Genomic DNA, 19,396 nt, shown 5'->3' on the forward strand with positions numbered 1-19,396 from the left:
GAAAAACTTCAGATTTTCTAAATGTTTCCGAGCTCAGCTCTTCGCTGGCTATGCATGCTCACTGCCACTCCCTTCATTCATTCATGGACGGTCAGACCCCCACCGATTCGCCAGTTATCCTTTATGCCGTGGATAGGGGATAACGTAATAATAATATTAAGAATGCTCCTTTAAAGGGGTACTCCGGGAAACTAAACCCATAGCCCATTCTTTCCCCCTCACCAACCTATTTGTTAGTCTAAATATATTTCTTTAGCTATATAGAGCAGTTTCTCTCTTTCAGCTGTCACTTACATGCAGGGAGTGAGAGAAAGACATCATATTCAGATCCTGCTTTTCTTGCAGGAGGGTGGGGGCAAGGTCTCAGTGAGGGGTTTACACAAAGACAAACACTATGTGATTTCTTTACAGCCCCAGCTCCTCTCCCCCTCCCCTCCCTGTGTGAGGAGCTTGCCGGTGAGAGAAGCACAGTGAAGATTCTCAGTCACAACTCAGCACATAACGCTGCTCTTTTTCTGCTGTAGATCTTATTACTGACTGCTGCCATTCAGAGCATAGCATGATTTATTTTTGAGGGGGGAACGATAGTTTAAAAGAAAAGACATGTAGTGTGTGCTGCTGACAGCAACACAGCATGCACACAGATGGTGAAAGCAATGGGCTGGAAGCTACACAGAGCTGCACTGACTTCTGGGAGTTGTAATCTGGGCTGCAAGCAAGGAAAAAGAATATTAAGGAGACAGGGCCCAAAGGATCTGCTAAAACCACATGTATAACTACAGGGGACACAGAACAGGTATCGTGGTGGCTTTGGGGCATTTTTATTTTTCTTAACTTCACCAATGCACCCCTTTAAGGAAAACTATCAAACTATGTTACAGTTCTGTTTGTCAAGTTGTAGTAGCTCAATTTTGTCAAAAGGATGCTTTCCATCACAGTAACTATTGAGATACTTTTATTAATTTTCTTATCTGTCCTACAAAAGCAAAAACTGTATTCTGATTATTATGAGTTCCAGCGTCCCTATTGTTCCAGTGAGCTGCCAAAGGCATAACAGAGAAAATAAAAGAAAGGCATAGAAAATGTCCTCAGACAGTAAACGTGTTATATTTGAAAGTGATAAAATAAAATGCATATTTAGAACATAACTGAAGGAGTTTACGGGAGATTTATCAAAACCTGTGGAGAGGCAAAGTTGCCTAGTTGCCCATAGCAACCAATCAGATCGCTTCTTACATTCTTAACAAGGCCTATGAAAAATGAAAGAAGCAATCTGATTAGTTGCTATGGGCAACTGGGCAACTTTGCTTCTCCAGAGGTTTTGATAAATCACCCCCAATGGCCCTCATTTACTATTGCAAACCCGACATGTTTTGTCGGGTTGTGCACCAGATTCTGTTGCATTGCGCCAGAAATTCTGTCTTGAAAAAACTCTGACTAACTCTCCATTTTGCAAAGAAAACACGAAAAGGGGCGTGTTCTCGTCATTTTCACAAAAACCCAACATATTTACTAACGTTTCCACATAAAATGTGGTGGATTTGAGCTGAGCAAAACCCTACGGATCAGAGCCTGTGTATAAAAAAAGCAAGGTGTAGGGAAAGTGGAAAATGAAGAAAACCTTAGTAAATACCGTGAAAAATAAATTGTAGGGAATTAAAAACCACAAAGAAACCTACACTCCACTCTTAGTAAATAAGGGCCAATGGGGGACATGTATCAAAGATTTTACCCCGTTTTGTGTATTTTTTTGTGCAAAATTTTGCGCAAGCCCTTTTTTGCGCATTTTTTTGCGCACGTTTTGGTAGAGCATGCCCTCCAGATGTGGCCGAATCGGGGTACCTTGGAGTGACATCTATAGTATGCATGGATTTATTAACTGTGTACTTTTCCTTTACACCAAAAATTTTGCCGCAAGAGCTGTTTATTTTGCGCAAATATAAGCCATCTTGGACTTAACGTAGCAAGATGCTCTAAATCATCGATTCTATTTTCCAAAGAGTGGATTGAGGAGATTACTATAGTTACCCGCAATTTATGAAGCTCATTGAGCTTGATTGATAAATTTAGCGCTCCTGCGCATAATTTAGAATTCAAGAAAAGGGGTAAACAGCTTCTACCATACACAAATAATGTTAGATGTCCCCCAATGTGTACATATTTAGAATGGCTCTCTGAAAATTTTATTTTTAGTTTTGATGAAGCATTTTATCTGTATTTATAATCTATCTAATCCTAGTCTCTCACGAACAATATTCCTCTACAGATGCACAGTGTTTGGAGAATGCGACCTCTATTGGTTCTCTTCTTCCTGCTGTTCAGTGTGTCATTTGCTACACAGATATGTAAAGAAGGGGAAACCTGTTCTGTATTTACATGTGGGGCTCCGGGGAAGGATGGTAAACCTGGTGTCAATGGGAAAAATGGTCTTAAAGGGGACAAAGGAGACCAAGGTGAATTTATATTGTTACAATTTCTAAGGAATTATTAAATTATACCATATACCATATATACATGGAATGTTATATCCGTGAACTATTTACCATATTGATCGCAATTCAAATGATTCCATTAATGTTGTAAAAATAAACAGCAGTTTATCCCTAATTTTCATTAAGCCTATAATTTTATTTACTTTAGGACTACCTGGAATAAAAGGCACTGCTGGGCCACCTGGACCACAAGGAAAACAGGGGCCTCCAGGACCGAGAGGTGAAAAAGGAGATAGTGCAACTGCAGGTAAAAAGTCACTATAGTGTACATTTGTCTTTAACCCCTTAAGGACCCAGCCCAAATATACCTTAAGAACCCGGCCATTTTTTGAACATCTGACCACTGTCACTTCAAGCATTAATAACTCTGGGATGCTTTTACCTTTCATTCTGATTCAGAGATTGTTTTTTCGTGACATATTCTACTTTATGTTAGTGGTAAAATTTTGTTGATACTTGTTTCATTTCTTGGTGAAAAATTCCAAAATTTAATGAAAAAATTGAAAATTTTGCATTTTTTTTACTTTGAAGCTCTCTGCATATAAGGAAAATAGACATCCCAAATAAATTATACATTGATCCACATACACAATATGTCTACTTTATGTTTGCATCATAAAGTTGACAAGTTTTACTTTTGGAAGACATCAGAGGGCTTCAAAGTTCAGCAGCAATTTTCCAATTTTTAAAAAAATTTTCAAAATCGGAATTTTTCAGGGAGCAGTTCAGTCTTGAAGTGGATTTAAAGGGCCTTCATATTAGAAATACCCCACAAATGACCCAGTTATAAAAACTGCACCCCTCAAAGCATCCAAAATGACATTCAGTAAGTGTGTTAACCCTTCAGGTGTTTCACAGGAATAGCAGCAAAGTGAAGGAGAAAATTCAAAATCTTCATTTTTTACATTCGCATGTTCTTGGAAACCCAGTTTTTGAATTTTTACAAGGGGTAAAGGAGAGAAATCTTCTTAAAATGTGTAACCCAATTTCTCTCGAGTAAGGAAATACCTCATATGTGTATGTCAAGTGTTCGGCGGGCGCAGTAGAGGGCTCAGAAGGGAAGGAGCGACAATGGGATTTTGAAGAGTGAGTTTTTCTGAAATGGTTTTTGGGGGGCATGTCACATTTAAGAAGCCCCTATGGTGCCAGAACAGCAAAAAAAAAACATGTCATACTATTTTGGAAACTACACCCCTCAAGGAACGTAACAAGGGGTACAGTGAGCCTTCACACCCCACAGGTGTTTCACGACTTTATCTCGAATTTGGATGTGTTAATAAAAAAAAAAATTTCACTAAAATGCTAGTTTTCCCCCAAATTAAAAATGTTTACAAGGATTAATAGGAGAAAATGCCCCCCAAAATTTGTAACCCCATCTCTTCTGAGTATGGTAATACCCCATATGTGGACGTCAAGTGCACTGCGGGTGCACTACAATGCTCAGAAGAGAAGGAGTCACATATGGCTTTTGGAAAGCACATTTTGCTGAAATGGTTTTTCTAGGGCATGTCGCATTTAGGAAGCCCCTATGGTGCCAGAACAGTTAAAAAAAAAACACATGGCATACTATTTTGGAAACTACACCCCTCAAGGAACGTAAAAAGGGGTACAGTGAGCCTTAACACCCCACAGGTGTTTGACGACTTTTCGTTAAAGTTGGATGTGTAAATGAAAAAAAAAATGTTTCACTAAAATGCTGGTTTTCCCCCAAATTTTACATTTTTACAAGGGGTAATAGGAGAAAATGCCCCCCAAAATTTGTAACCCCATCTCTTCTGAGTATGGTGATACCCTATGTGTGTACGTCAAGTGCACTGCGGAAATTTTGGAAACTACACCCCTCAAGGAACGTAACAAGGGGTACAGTGAGCCTTACCACCCCACAGGTGTTTGACTACTTTGGATGTGTACATTTTTATTTATTAATTTTTTTTACTAAAATGCAGTTTTTTCCCCAAATTTTAGATTTTTAGAAGGGGTAATAGGAGAAAATGCCCCCCAAAATGTGTAAGCCCACCTCTTCTGAGTATGGTAATACCCCATGTGTGGACGTCAAGTGCACTGCAGGCGCACTACAATGCTCAGAAGAGAAGGAGTCACATTTGCAAATTTTGTTGAAATGGGGGGGCATGTCGTATTTAGTGCCAGAACAGCAAAAAAAAATTACATTTGTAAGTACATTTCTTTGGAATAAGGACTTACCTCATATCTGGACCGGTCACAGAAGAACAGGAGTGCAGTCAGGGGCCTTGAGCTTCAAAATCGCTGCCTGTGGAGCCAGAGCAGTGGGACCCCCCCTTAAGGGGCATTACATGGGGTAATTATAAACATTACATGGGATAAGTTACTAAAATGGGGTACAGTGGGACATAAAATTATAAAACAGGTTATGTTCCTAGAATGATGACCCAGAGCATAGCCAAAACTAAAGAATATGCCCACCCCAAACCCTATGCTCTGAATCATCATTCTGGGAATGTGATGTGTGTGGCCGTCCCTAACCTGTTACCTCAAATGCGCACCCCGCTCAGGTGGAGAGAGAGCGCTGCGCATTTGAGGCAACATAAAAAGTCCCTGATGATAGTGACTCAGTGACCTATAACCCGGTTTTTTGAAAAAATACCACCAGAGGTCTTATCAGTTTATTTATTTATTTTTTGCTGAAATTTTTTTTGGGCCAATTTAGTGGTTTTATGGGGTTAAAATTTGGAATGTACTCTGGACTTGGTACATTGGGGTCAAATTATGGAAAATTAAAATGAAAAGGGAAAATCTAGTACCGCATGGAAGTGTGATACTCCATGATTCAGTTTTTAATGCAGAGGCCCGGATGATCGGGGCAAGTGTCACATTGATAGGTGGTATCCTTCCGTATCCCACTCCTGTGACACACTCTGCATTTTTTCTGGGTTCTAGGTTCGTCCCTTCTTTCCAGTGTGGGGAATCTCACCTTTAAAGTGTTGGCCTGGGACGATGCTGGCACCTATTACTTCAGTTCCTTCTGAACTTCGGCCTGCTCTTTCGCGGTCAGCAAAGATCAGGGCCTTTAGGACTTCTTCTTGAAACTGGAGGAATGTCCCTGTGCTGCCAGCGTTCTGGTACAGTACAAAAGAGTTGTACATGGCAGCCTGTACCAAGTAGACCGCAACTTTCTTGTACCATATACGTGTTTTCCGCATGGCGTTATATGGCTTCAGGATTTGATCAGAAAGATCAACTCCCCCCTATATACCGATTGTAGTCCAGAATGGTGTAAGGGTGTGTGTGGGGGGGGGGGGCGGGGATGTATGTAGTGAGTGCTTGGTGTAACTATTAGATATAAAGGTGTGTGATTAGAAATCACACACCGTTATATAAGGGAGGGAAAAAAATTGCGGACAAAAAAAAAAATGGGGGGCAAATGCAGCCCCCTAAACCCCTAATAGGGCCCGGGTCACACTGAAAAATTTGTGGTGGATCCTTGGGGACCTATTAGGGGGTCAGGAGGGGGATTATTTTTTTTTTTACTTTTTTTTTACTTTTTTACACTCACTCCTACTTTGCCCTGGAGTGTATTCTTTCCCTGCTCTGTCCCTGCAGATCTTCTTCCCTGAGGGGGCTCTGATCGCACAGAGGGGGGTCCCTGGCACCTTCGAGCAGCTTTGCCCGCTGACTGAACTCAGTTAACGGGCAGAGCTGCAAGAAGATGCAGTTAACCCCTCCCCTGCCGGCTGCTATTGGCTGGACGATCGTCCAGACAATAGCAGCGCTCCTGGGGGGGTGACGAAATCGCCACCTCCCCATAGATACAGTGGGTGATAGGGGGTGTATTGTACACCCCCGATCACCTTGTAGCTCCGGGTCATCGGGTCACACGTGACACGTATGACCCGAATCCCGGCAGATCGTTAGTGTGAATTCACTAACAATCTGCCACGATTGCCGACACGGGGGGGTCTGATGACCCTCCTCGGCATTTGCACGGGATGCCTGCTGAACGATATCAGCAGGCATCCCGGTCCGGTCCCCGCCCGGTACGCGGCAGGGACCGAAATTCCCACGGGCGTGTGGATACATCCTGGGTCCTTAAGTACCAGAAAGCCAGGCCGTATCCATACGCCCTAGGTCCTTAAGGGGTTAAAGGGAACCTGTTACTCGGTTTTAGCTTATAAGACTTCTCACACTCTGTCATGGGTCTTTAAAAAATCATTCCTACCATGTCCATAGTTTAGCAAGCTGTTGGTGCAACCACAGAAAAAGAACTTTGATCCAGTTACACGGTATATGATAATTACTACCAAGTAGCCATCGGGGCAAATTCATTACTGTAACTAGTCAGTTCCTACGTCACTAACAAATAGAGAAACAATATGGTTGCACATCCACAACTTGTGCAATGATCTAATTGCTTCTTACCATAATTTCAAAAACTAACAGGTTGTTTGTTTACTTTTTCCCACGTCAAGGCTACATGATAAGAACGGGTCTGTAAACTAACACTTGCGTAGCGCCAGATGGAGACCACTGCTGCTGCAACACCAAACCCACAAAGGGAATGACCCAGTGGCTAGGCAGCTCCACTGCTACCCGACCACCTACCATGAGCTCCCTGCCAGAGGGCTGGGAGAATGCTAGGAGGAAACTGTGGTGAACCACCAGGTGAAATGGCAGGACCACAGATGTAGCGGTGTGAGTGGTGGGATCAGATGGTATTAACCCTGGGGGCTGGATGGCATTAACCCCTAGTGTTCATGACGCCAGTGTGGTTTTCAGGTTCCGAAACACCACACGCCCAGATTCTCAGCTATCCCAATTGCTAGAAGTGAACTGAGAGTTCACAACCAGTTATGGTCAAACGGAGGCTTTACTGAGTAGAAGACAGGTGTAATTATCTTCACAGCTAAGGCCAGAATTCCCAGAGAGATGAACAGGACCCAGAGGACTTCACAGCTTGCTGGACCAATATACTTGTAGTTAACTTGACTTGAAATTAGACATGACTTGACAATGTGCAGGACTTGACTAGTTGTAGTGACAGCAGACATAGACTTGAGACTTACTGGAGAGACTGTAGCTTTTGGTGTCTTCCAGATGCTGATCACTTGCACTGAGATCTCTGTTGGTTGCTGTCTGAGCAAAGACTGGTGGTACAAGAGAAAGAATTGTAATGGCCACCCCTTTATATAGTGGGGGGCTGGACTAAAGTGCATTGGGTCTAAGGTTAAGCTGGTGTTCTCTGGGAGAACATGTGACAATAAATCATGTGACAACATAACATGGGACAGACTTACACAGGTCCTTGAGACCCCCCCACAGGTCCCCTATACATAGGGATCCTGTCTACGCATTAAAGTGACACACACACCTTTATAAAACCAACAGGGGGAGACCTTGCAGGGGAGCCCCTAGGTCACTGAGGGACTCAACCTGACAGGGCCTAAAGGTAGTACAGGATCATGTCCTGTACTGGGACATCACAAAACCCTTATGCAGTCTCCTGCTGATTAAAAACACCTGAGCTAAATAGGTGGTGTTGAGTGCTGGCTATGAAAGAGGGGACAGAATACAAATGTAACGCACGAATATTGAAACAGAACATGATCGCACATCCACAACTTGTACAATGATCTACTTGTTTCTCCGCATAATTTCAAAAACTAACAGGTTGTTAGTATACCTTTTGATAAAAACATGCAAGCCCACTGAAAAGTCAAGTTACTAAAAAAAAAATATATAACAGCCTAAAAACACTTTGGCCCTGATTTACTAATGTCAACCTGACTCTTTTTCTCGGGTTGTGCGACCAAATATGTGTCGCATAGCCCATGCGACACTTTGTGTGACACAATTTCCCAACAAAAGATATCATCACTCTGGTTTGGGCATGGTTAGCCCAAAAAGGGGCGTGTTCCCGACAAAAAAGAAAAAACACTCAGAGTATGATGAAAAACTAACAGGAAAACGTGTGAATTTTGCTTCAGCAAAACCCGACAGCTCTGAGCTGTCGGGAAATTACCCAAAACCAAGTGAATCCTACTCCCATCATGGAACAGGGTTTGTTCCATGTTGTGGGTAGTAGTACAGGGGCTGAGGGATTGATCGCATTGGGTCTCACTTCTGAGACCCGATCCCATCAGAAGTTATTAAGCAGGGGAGCCGGCAGCATGCTCCCCAGCGATGTACGATGTATTTTACTTTCATTTTTAAATTCCCCGCCAGGAACCCTGATTGGCCAGTACTGAGGAGCCATTCAGGGCTCCTTACGGGTTCTCAAATAGAAGAGCTGTGGTGGGGAAAGATATGTAGAATCGCTGGGGGGTGGTATATGTCTGGCCCCCCACAGCTTCTATATATCTTGCCCCCTTCTGCGCTATCATATACTCATCACAGTGCATGTGTATATATATATATATATATATATATATATATATATATATATATATATATATATATATTCCCCCACGCTATCATGTTCCCCCCCGCAGTGCATGTGTATATATATATATATATATCCCCCCGCAGCGCAATCATAAGCTCCCGGCAGCGCTATGATTGACAAGCATTCTTTTAGCAGTGCATCTGGCTGGGAAGCCGGCTGCCCGATGCGCTGCTCAAAGAATACTTGTCATTCATAGCGCTGTGGCGGCATATGTGTTTAGATGCGTTGTGGGGGCCAGATAATGCTATATGTCTACCCCCCACATCGCTTCTATAATCATATGCCTCTGCAGCGCTATGAATGAAAAGCATTCTATTACCAGCGCATCTGGCTGGGAAGCCGGCTGTCCGATGCGCTGATAAAAGAATACTTGTCATTCATAGCGCTGCAGAGGCATATGTATATAGAAGCGATGTGTGGGGCAGACTTATAGTGTTATCTGGCCCCCAAAGCACATCTATACACATATGCCACCAAAACCCTATGAATGACAAGTATTCTTTAAGCAGTGCATTAGGCAGCCAGCTTCCCGGCCAGATGCGCTGCTAATAGAATGCTTGTCAATCATAGAGCTGCCAGAGCATATATGTATACATGCACTGCGGGGGGCATATGATAGCGCTGCAGGGGGAATATATATATATATATATATATATATATATATAAACGGGCTGCGGGGGGCATATGATAGTGCTGCGGGGAATATATATATATATATATATATATATATATATATAATATACATGCGTTGTGGGGGAATGTATATATACACATGCGCTGACGGGGGGAATGAATATATACACATATGCTGCAGGGGGACAAGACATATAGCGCAGCAGGGGGCAAGATATATAGAAGCTGTGGGGAGCCAGACATATACAAAACCCCCAGTGATTCTATATATCTTTCCCCACCGCAGCACTTCTATTTGAAAACCTGCCGGGAGCCCTGAATGGCTCCTCAGTATCGGGCATTCAAGGCTACCGGAAGGTAATTTAATAATGAAAAGTAAAAACACACTGTATATGGCTGGGGAGGAGCATGCCACCCGTTCCCCTGCTTAGTAACTCCGTGCGATACAAAAAAAACAGATAAGGGCGACAGATATCTTCCCTGCGACAGAAAATAAAATAGAGACATAGAAACATAGAATGTGTCGGCTGATAAGAACCATTTGGCCATCTAGTCTGCCCAATAATCTGAATCCTATCAATAGTCCCTGGCCCTATCTTATATGAAAGATAGCCTTATGCTTATCCCATGCATGTTTAAACTCCTTCACTGTATTTGCAGCGATCACTTCTGAAGGAAGGCTATTCCATGTGTGGTATGCCTCGGGGGTATGTAGAGTAGTTGGGGTGTTGCTGTTCTGGATAATAAAGGGCGCTGTTAACCCTTGTCACTCGTGATGCCAGGGTAAGGGTTAAATACTGTAATGGTGCTGGGCCTATTGCCACCCTTCCCAAGAGCGATATGTGAGTGCGTAATAAATGGATTGTCCATAACCACTGTTTAACTGAAAACTTGCAGGAACTTTTACTGAAGACTTTTGGTAGCAGGCAATATCAATAACAGTCCAGATAACAAAGTCTTTGTAGTTGAGCAGCGATTGACAGTTGGTTGGGATCAGATAAGCTCAGTTTAGCTTTAGGAAGATTCTGTTGCATAGATCTGCTGGATTTAGGGGTGCGTTTAGGTCCAGTGATCTTGTAGCGGGGAATTATAGATATATAACCGCTGTGGTATAGGCCGAGGCCGCAAGGCTTTGGCCTAGTAAATGTACTTGTAAGTTGCGGAGGTCCTACCTCATTCAGTGACAGAAACCCAAGAGAGCGATCAATGGCCGCAGATCCCTTATATGGGCAGGGGCGGGCCGTTTTGGATTGGTTGATAACAACTGTCACTCACTGTTACACGGCATTATGGGTGAACACGTGACTTAAGAACCACCTAAGGTCCTTCAACATACCATAGAGTTCTGAGTAACGGGTCAAATGTTCTAAGGTCCTGCGACGCCAAACAAGTGAGTAATGAAATATACATATTTACAATGACAATATTTATAAATATTAACCTACTAAGGGGTGACTAGGGGCTAACCAGGGAAGGGGACCCCCACAGTCCTAGAGACTCTGACTTTGGGGACCCCCCCATCAAGGCACAGTATGAAATACGGTGCCGTGACACCACACATGCATCCACTACTGTCTCAGTAATGTAATACTTCCTGATATTACTTTTAAACCTTTGCCCCTCTAATTTAAAACTATGTCCACTTGTGGTAGTTTTTCTTCTTTTAAATTTGCTCTCCTCCTTTACCATGTTGATTCCCTTTATGTATTTAAAAGTCTCTATCATATCCCCTCTGTCTCTTCTTTCTTCCAAGCTATACATGTTAAGGTCCTTTAATCTTTCCTGGTAAGTTTTTTCCTGCAATCCATGTAGAGTATCTATATCCTTTTGGAGATACGGCCTCCAGTACTGCGCACAATACTCCAAGTGAGGTCTCACCAGTGTTCTGTACAGCGGCATGAGCACTTCTCTCTTTCTACTGCTTATACCTCTCCCTATACATCCAAGCATTCTGCTAGCATTTCCTGCTGCTCTATTACATTGTCTTCCTACCTTTAAGTCTTCTGAAATAATTACTCCTAAATCCCTCTCCTCAGATACTGAGGTCAGGACTGTGTCAAATATTCTATATTCTGCCCAAGGGTTTTTACGCCCCAGGTGCATTATCTTGCACTTGTCCACATTAAATTTCAGTTGCCAGAGTTCTGACCATTCTTCTAGTTTTCCTGAATTATTTTCCATTTGGCATATCCCTGTTACATATCTTTGTGTCATCAGCAAAAAGACATACCATCGAGACCTTTTGCGATATCACTAATGAAGATATTAAACAATATTGGTCCCAGTACAGATCCCTGAGGTATCCCACTGGTGGCAAGACCTTTCTCTGAATATTCTCCATTGACTACAACCATCTGTTGTCTGTCATTCAGCCACCGTCTAATCCAACAATATGGGAGTCCAAGCTCAGTGACTGTAATTTATTGATAAGTCTTCTATGTGGGACAGTGTCAAAAGCCTTACTAAATTCTAGATATGCGATGTCTACTGCCCCTCCGCCATCTATTATTTTAGTCACCCAGTCAAAAAAATCAATAAGATTTGTTTGACATGATCTCCCTGAAGTAAACTCATGTTGTTTTTCATCTTGCAATCCATGGGATTTTAAATGTTCCACAATCCTTCCCTGCGACAGAAAATAAAATAGAGACATAGAAACATAGAATGTGTCGGCTATTACGAATATGCTAATTTAGCGAATATATGACGAATATTCGTCCATATATTCGCGAAATATTGCGAATTCGAATATGGCCTATGCCGCTCAACACTACTTATAACTTGATTTGCCTCTTTCTGCCTAGTCTTGTAGATTTCCCTATCTTCATTGCTCTGGGTTGTTTTATAATTACTAAATGCTATCTTTTAGTTTTTTATCATTTTGGCCACTTCTGCTGACTACCACAGTGGTCTCTTCCTTTTCCTGCTTTTACTGACAAGTCTAATGCAGTTTTCTGTTGCCTTCAATAATGATTCTTTTAAGTAGTCCCATTTCTCCTGGATTATATGTAATCCATTCCAGTCTAATAGGGACTCATTTTTGACTAATCTCATTTTTGAAAAGTCTATTTTTCAAAAATCTAAAACTTTTTTTGTTTTTGTTTTAACTCCTTCACTGTTCTTATATTAAACCACACTGACTGGTGATCACTAGATCCCAAGCTTTCGTCTACATAACATCATATACCAAATCCCCATTTGTGAACACCAAATCCAAAATGGCCTCCTTCCGCGTTGGCTCCTCAACCACTTGTTGTAGAGATAATCCCAGTAGAGAATTTAGAATATCTCTACTCCTGGCAGAACTAGCTATTTTGCTTTTCCAGTTTATATCCAGAAGATTGAAGTCTCCCATAATGATAACTTCTCCTTTCATTGTCATTTTAGCTATTTCTTCAACTAGTAGATCATCTACTTCTTTAACTTGGCCAGGTGGTCTGTATATCACACCTACACGAGTTACTGCATGATTACCAAACTGCAATGGGTGTCAGATTAGTAAATCAGGGAGAAAAATACTTGGAGTAAACCTGAAATCACTCCAAAATAAACACTCCATTCTTAGTAAATCAGGGCTTTTATGTATAAAAAGCTAGGAACTCTAAATATTCAATAAACCCCACTAATAGAAAACAATGTATTTAAAACTTAACATTTAATACGTTCAATTTAGAAACTAGATAATATTAAAAAAAAAAAAACTATTAAAAAGACAATAATGTTAACTATAGCAAAGTTATCACCTAGGCCCCAGTAAATGTAAACAGTGTGTACTATTACACTCATCACCCTCAGGTATAAAATGCTGTCAACAGACAAGTATTGGTGATTAGGTCTCTGTTCACATTTGTAGTAGCGGTGTTAAAGAAGAAGGTCAACTCCAGGGATCAAACATGGAAGGGGAAAACTCATCAGCAAACTTCCATAGGTCCTGTGGTGCAGTGTTTAGCATGTATCGTGCCCAATGAGTGGATGGCAGGGTAGGTTAAGCACAACCTCTCACTTTGGGTCTCACTGAACCCTCTACTGGGTGCTTGCTCTTAAAAGGGCCACCCCGTAACACTTATCCCTAATTATACCCTACACTGGCCCTGGTGACACCAGTTCAAACAAATGGCAGCAAAGGCCAAAAGAAAGAACAGCTACCAAACGGTAATTATTCTAGACACAGGTTTTCACTGGCATGTCCAGTTTCCCAAGTGGAACCGTATGGTAGCAACTGTAATAAACAGATACAGCCTGGTGTTAACTTGTGGCTAATGTGTGCCTCTGAAATCAATACAACACTCTCTTATGTTTAAAACGTACCTGTTATATCACAGAAAAAAAGGAATCTTATATATCACTAGGTCATGCAGATGCTTTACATTTCTTTTTTTTTTTGTCTAGCTTCTGAATATGGCTTTGTACTGCTGCTCACTCATTCTGTAATCCACTGCTCAGGAAGGGGTGTGTCTGAGGCAAGCACTGAGCCCGCCCTCACTCACCATGCATTCACTTCCTCCCTGAGATTGCTGTGCTGGGTCTCTTTATCCAATCAATACAGGCTACTTTGCAACCCTCTCCTTTCTGTTTTTAGATAGGAGTCTGATAAGACAGGACAGGGTGTGAGCACAGAGGAAAGCTAGTCCTGCTCTAACTTCCTGGACCTTGTCACAGCCTGTGCTTCAGCTAGGACATAGATGATACTGCAGCCAGACAGAATTATGTTTTGGATGGTATGGGGACCCCTAGTGGTCTTTTTTTATAAGACACTATTTCAGAAAAAAAAAAATATATATATATATATATATATATATATATATATATATATATATATATATATATATATATAATATGTATATATATATATAATTTATAATAGGAATAAATTATATTTGAAAGGTTAAAGGGTTTATCCACCATAAGGTGATTTTAGTATGTACCTGCCAGACAGTAATGGAAATGCTTAGGAAGGATCTGCACTTGTCTTGGGGCTAAATTGCTATGTTATGAGATTACCATCACACTGTGGCTTTGCTTTTTGTGAACTGGTATTTCTTGTTTGCATTTTCTTCTTTGCCAACAAATCCCAGAATTCCATTTTCCTCCCTCCCACACATCAGCTACCCCACACATTGAAACATAAATGAGCTGCATCCATTCAAAAGTCCTGTGGTTTTCAATCAGGGTGCATACAGCTATTGCATTAGTTGCAGATTGATCTCTCTCCCACGAAGCGACCGCTCCATCCATTGAAGCAGGACAGGCTACTTGTCATCAGCTGACTAGTGATGTCAGATCTCGGCCGCATTGCAACTTGGAAAAATCTGAGACAACAGTCATTTTGTATGCTGTTAAAAATATTGGTGTAAAAATCACAGAAGAATTGTGAGAAAACCGTCACACACAGGTACAGACACTATATTATGAACTACACTAACTTTACAGCCCCTGTAACCTAGTCAAATAAAAAAAAAATCCTGGAATACCCCTTTAATTCTGTGCCAAGATGTACAACATATAAAAAGTTTTTGTGAATTTAAATAGAGAAAAAAAAGACATGGTCGCACATCTACAATTTGCACAGTGATCCTAAACTTCTCAGCAAAATGTATTAAACAGGTGGTTAGTTTACTTGATGATCATGAAGTGCAAGCCCACTAGCCACATCACGGCCACCTGTACGTAGCGGGTCCCTAACATCCCTAGCATAAAATGGCTCTGCACTGAGCAGCAACCACCACCGCCGCAACACCAGTGTCCACAGTGAGAACAACTCTCTGGCAGAGCAGCCCCAACGCCACCCCACAGACAGCACCATGGAAGCAATGGCTACCGCAAAGCACAGTGGGCAATTCCCCCTGTTTGCGGTGTTGTGACCGCTTAGTGCAGTGCCATTTTATGCTAGGGATGTTAGGAACTGCCTACTTATAGGTGGCCGTGACGTGGCTAGCAGGTTTGCACTTCATGATCATCAAGAACACTGGCAACCTGTTAGTTTAATACATTTTGCCAAGAAACTTAGGATCACTGTGCAAATTGTAAATGTCCGACCAGATCTGTTTTTTTTCTCTATTTGAATTCACATTATCAAAGTTTTTGATTCTGTCAGTGCCCATTTTAGTTATCCTCCAACTTCCCCGACCAATCCTAATAGAGGGTACGTGGTCACCTATTTGATGTGAAGTGAAAAAATACAATAGAATATACAGCTGGGTGGCTAAATTAGGCATGTTTAACTCTCTGTTCATTCCAAACAGCCCCTCATGACGTCAAACGTCAACTGAAGGGTTGTATATTGCTTGTTATTAAAGCATACCTGTCAGAGCCCCCCCCCCCCCAAAAAAAAAAACAGTTATATGTTGCTCAGTATCTCATCCTAATCATGTATATCTAATCTTTATGTTTCTACGACCTATATTTCTTTCAGAATTACCACAATTGCTGAGTGAGGTTTCTATCCATGCAGAGGCATGGAGCGTGTCCCGCTCTTCTCCTCACTGTGATGACTCCTCCCACTATCTCACTCTGGTCTGACTCACAGAGGGCCCTGCAGCCCTGTCAATCACTCATGGTGTTCATGACATGTGTCCCAGGAGGCAGGGGGACCACTAGTGGCCAGTTTTTTGACTGGCCTTCTCAGTATGAAATACTGAAAATTTTCTGATGCAAGAAATTAAAAAACATATTGAGGGACATTTATCAATCTTTGCTTATGTATTCTTTTTTTTAGTAATTTTTTCCTTACCTTTTTTTTGCTTATGTGGGACTTATTTATCAACTGGTTTCAGCCTGTTGATAATTTTCTTTCACGTAAGCAATTTTTCCTTTTTTACTTTGGTAGTAGCTTTTTCTGCTCCATGTTTGAGATGGAGTAAATGTAGTCAATTTTTAACCCTGTTGCGACTGTCGCAGTTAATAAATACCAGACTACCCGTAGTCCATTTTAAAATTATTACTACGTAGTTAATTTTTGGAAAATTTGCTTTTCTCGCTTTCCAGTCAAAATGTCGCACGAAAAATCGCGACAATTATAGTAAAGAAAACCTGACTAACCCCGTTGATAAATGTCCATAATTGTTTTTGCTAGCATTATAACATATCAAAAGTTATTGTATCTGACAGTGCCAATTTAAGTTCCTTCCACCAGACTCACACACTTCCTTTCCCATCATGGACCCATACTCTGTATCTCTGCAAGTGCATGATAGGTATACCCAGTGCAAATACTGTGCACGTGATCTCTTCATGTGACCTGGTCATAAACTCTATCCATAGGAAATCTTAAGTTCCAGGCCATTAGTTCCCCATACGAACAGCTAATCTCGACCTTGTGTGTTACCGTAAGGGCTGTCAGCCCATGCACATATAATCCAACAGCCTATGTCCCTGCCAGCTGTTATCCTAGCCTAAATGACGGAGCTACACACTGGATCATTTGGACTGTAGATAACTTTTTCAATAAACAAATTGGTTAACATAAGTAACCGGATGTTGTTGATTTATTATACCTTAAAGCGTACCCATCAGATCCAACAAAAACACATTTTTTTACCATATCACTCAGTACCTAATCCTGACCATGTACATCAAATTTTTATGTGTCTAGCCCCTTTATTTTATTGCACTTTTAATTTAGCTCACTAGTCTGAATTCCTCTCATAGGGAGGGGGCGTGGCCTCACTTTGCAGGTCTCCGTCCCCTTCCTCAGTATGCTGTCTGCTCACATGTCCCCTAGCATTAGCAAAACTACAACTCCCAGCTTGTCCTCACTGACAGTAGCGGGACACAACCTGACAGTGGGAGGATTTTTCCTCCAGCTGTGAGCCCTGCGCTCACAGCTGTCTATCAAGGAAGTGTGTCCATGAAGTAGTTGGTGACGCATGGACACAGCAGGACTAGTATGTGTCCAAGCAGGCGGGGGGGGGGGGCAGTTGTTTGACTGGCTTTTTCAGTATGAAATACTAAAAATTTTCTAATGAAAGCAATTGCAAAACCTATTGGTTTTGAATGCTTTTCATACGGGTCCATGGTGACCCGGAATATAAGGGGGATCGCGGTTGTCCAAGACAAGGGATAGGAGTGAAGTGGCAGGGGTGCCACCCCTTCTATCCCTGCTATTGGTCGTCTAGAGCGACGACCAATAGCAGATCGGGGCGGGGGGGTTAACTTTCGGTTTCCCCATTCTGCCCACCCACAATAGGCCGGACAGAACGGGGAAACTGAGGACCGGCACCGAAGTCCACTTTGGAGGCTGCGGGTGGCGATCGGCAGCGGAGATGGACGGCGATGCAGCTCCCTGGATCCTACGGAAGCCGGTGAGTTGCCTAGCAACATCTGGAGGGCTACAGTCTGAGACCACTACACAGTGGTCTTTAAACTGTAGCCCTCCAGATGTTGTAAAACTACAACTCCCAGCATGCCCAGACAGATGTTTGCTGTGTGGGCATGCTAGGATTTGTAGTTTTGCAACAGCTGGAGGGCTGCAGTTTGGAGATCACTTTGCAGTGATCTCTAAACTGGGCCCTCTAGATCTAGCAAAACTACAACTCCTAGCATGCCCACACAGCAGTTTGCTGTCTGGGCATGCTGGGATTTGTAGTTTTGCAACATCTGGAGGGTCACAGTTTGGAGATCACTGTGCACTGTGATAACTGTAGCCCTCCAGATGTTGCAAAACTGCAAATCCCAGCATGCCCAAACAGCAAACAGTGTTCCTCCAGCTGTTGCAAAAGTACAACTCCCAGCATGCACGGTATGTCAGTACATGCTGGGAGTTGTAGTTTTGAAACAGCTGGAGGTTTGCCCCCCCCCCCATGTGAATGTACAGGGTACATTCACATGGGCGAGTTTACAGTAAGTATCCTGCTTCAAGTTTGGGCTGCGTTTTTTGCCGCAGCACAAACTCCTGGCGGGAAACTCACCATTACTCGCCAGTGCGAATGTACCCTAAAAACACTACACTACACTAACACATAATAAAGAGTAAAACACAACATATCCACCCCCTTACACTGTCCCCCCCCCCCCCCCAATAAAAATGAAAGATGTATTGTACGCCAGTGTTTCCAAAATGGAGCCTCCAGCTGTTGCAAAACAACAACTCCCAGCATTTCCGGACAGCCACTGACTGTCCAGGTATGCTGGGAGTTTAGCAACAGCTGGAGGCACCCTGTTTGGGAATCACTGGCGTAGAATACCTCTATGTCCACCCCTATGCAATCCCTAATGTTGTCCTCAAATGCGCATGGCGCTCTCTCACTTCGGAGCCCTGTCGTATTTCAAGGAAACAGTTTAGGGCCACATATGGGGTATTTACGTACTCAGAAGAAATTGCACTACAAATTTTGGGGGGCTTTTTCTCCTTTTACCACTTATGAAAAGGAAAAGTTGGGGGCTACACCAGCCTGTTAGTGTAAAAAAAAAATTACACTAACATGCTGGTGTTGCCCCATACTTTTTTATTTTCACAAGCGGTAAAAGCAAAAAAAGACCCCAAAATTTGTAACGCAATTTCGGAAATACCCCATATGTGGGGGTAAAATGCTCTGCGGACGCACAATAAGGCTCAGAAGTGAGAGTACACCATGTACATTTGAGGCCTAAATTGGTGATTTGCACAGGGGTGGCTGATTTTATAGCGGTTCTGACAATACCCACATTTGACCCCATTTTGGAAACGACACCCCTCATGGAACATAACAAGGGGTATAGTGAGCCTTAACACCCCACAGGTGTTTGATGAATTTTCATTAAAGTTGGATGGGAAAATTTCACGTAAATGCTGGTGTTACCCTAAATTTTTCATTTTCACAAGGGAAAATAGTAAAAAAGCCCCCAAAAACTTGTAACCCCATTTCTTCTGAGTAAG

At 42.3% G+C, this 19,396-nt stretch overlaps 1 protein-coding gene across 1 annotated transcript in view; it reads left to right on the plus strand.

The window, feature by feature from the left end:
* The first annotated feature begins 661 nt into the window (after nt 1-661).
* The window catches only part of LOC130283190 (pulmonary surfactant-associated protein D-like), a 57,282-nt gene continuing 38,547 nt past the window's right edge, over nt 662-19,396 (plus strand). Inside the window, exons 1-2 of the mRNA XM_056532394.1 lie at nt 662-796; nt 2,641-2,739. Of these exons, the coding sequence (XP_056388369.1) occupies nt 769-796; nt 2,641-2,739 (127 nt within the window). The 5' untranslated portion in view covers nt 662-768. The remainder of the gene's footprint in view (nt 797-2,640; nt 2,740-19,396) is intronic.

The sequence above is a fragment of the Hyla sarda genome, chromosome 7 (genome assembly GCF_029499605.1).
Source record: "Hyla sarda isolate aHylSar1 chromosome 7, aHylSar1.hap1, whole genome shotgun sequence".
NCBI lineage: Eukaryota > Metazoa > Chordata > Amphibia > Anura > Hylidae > Hyla > Hyla sarda.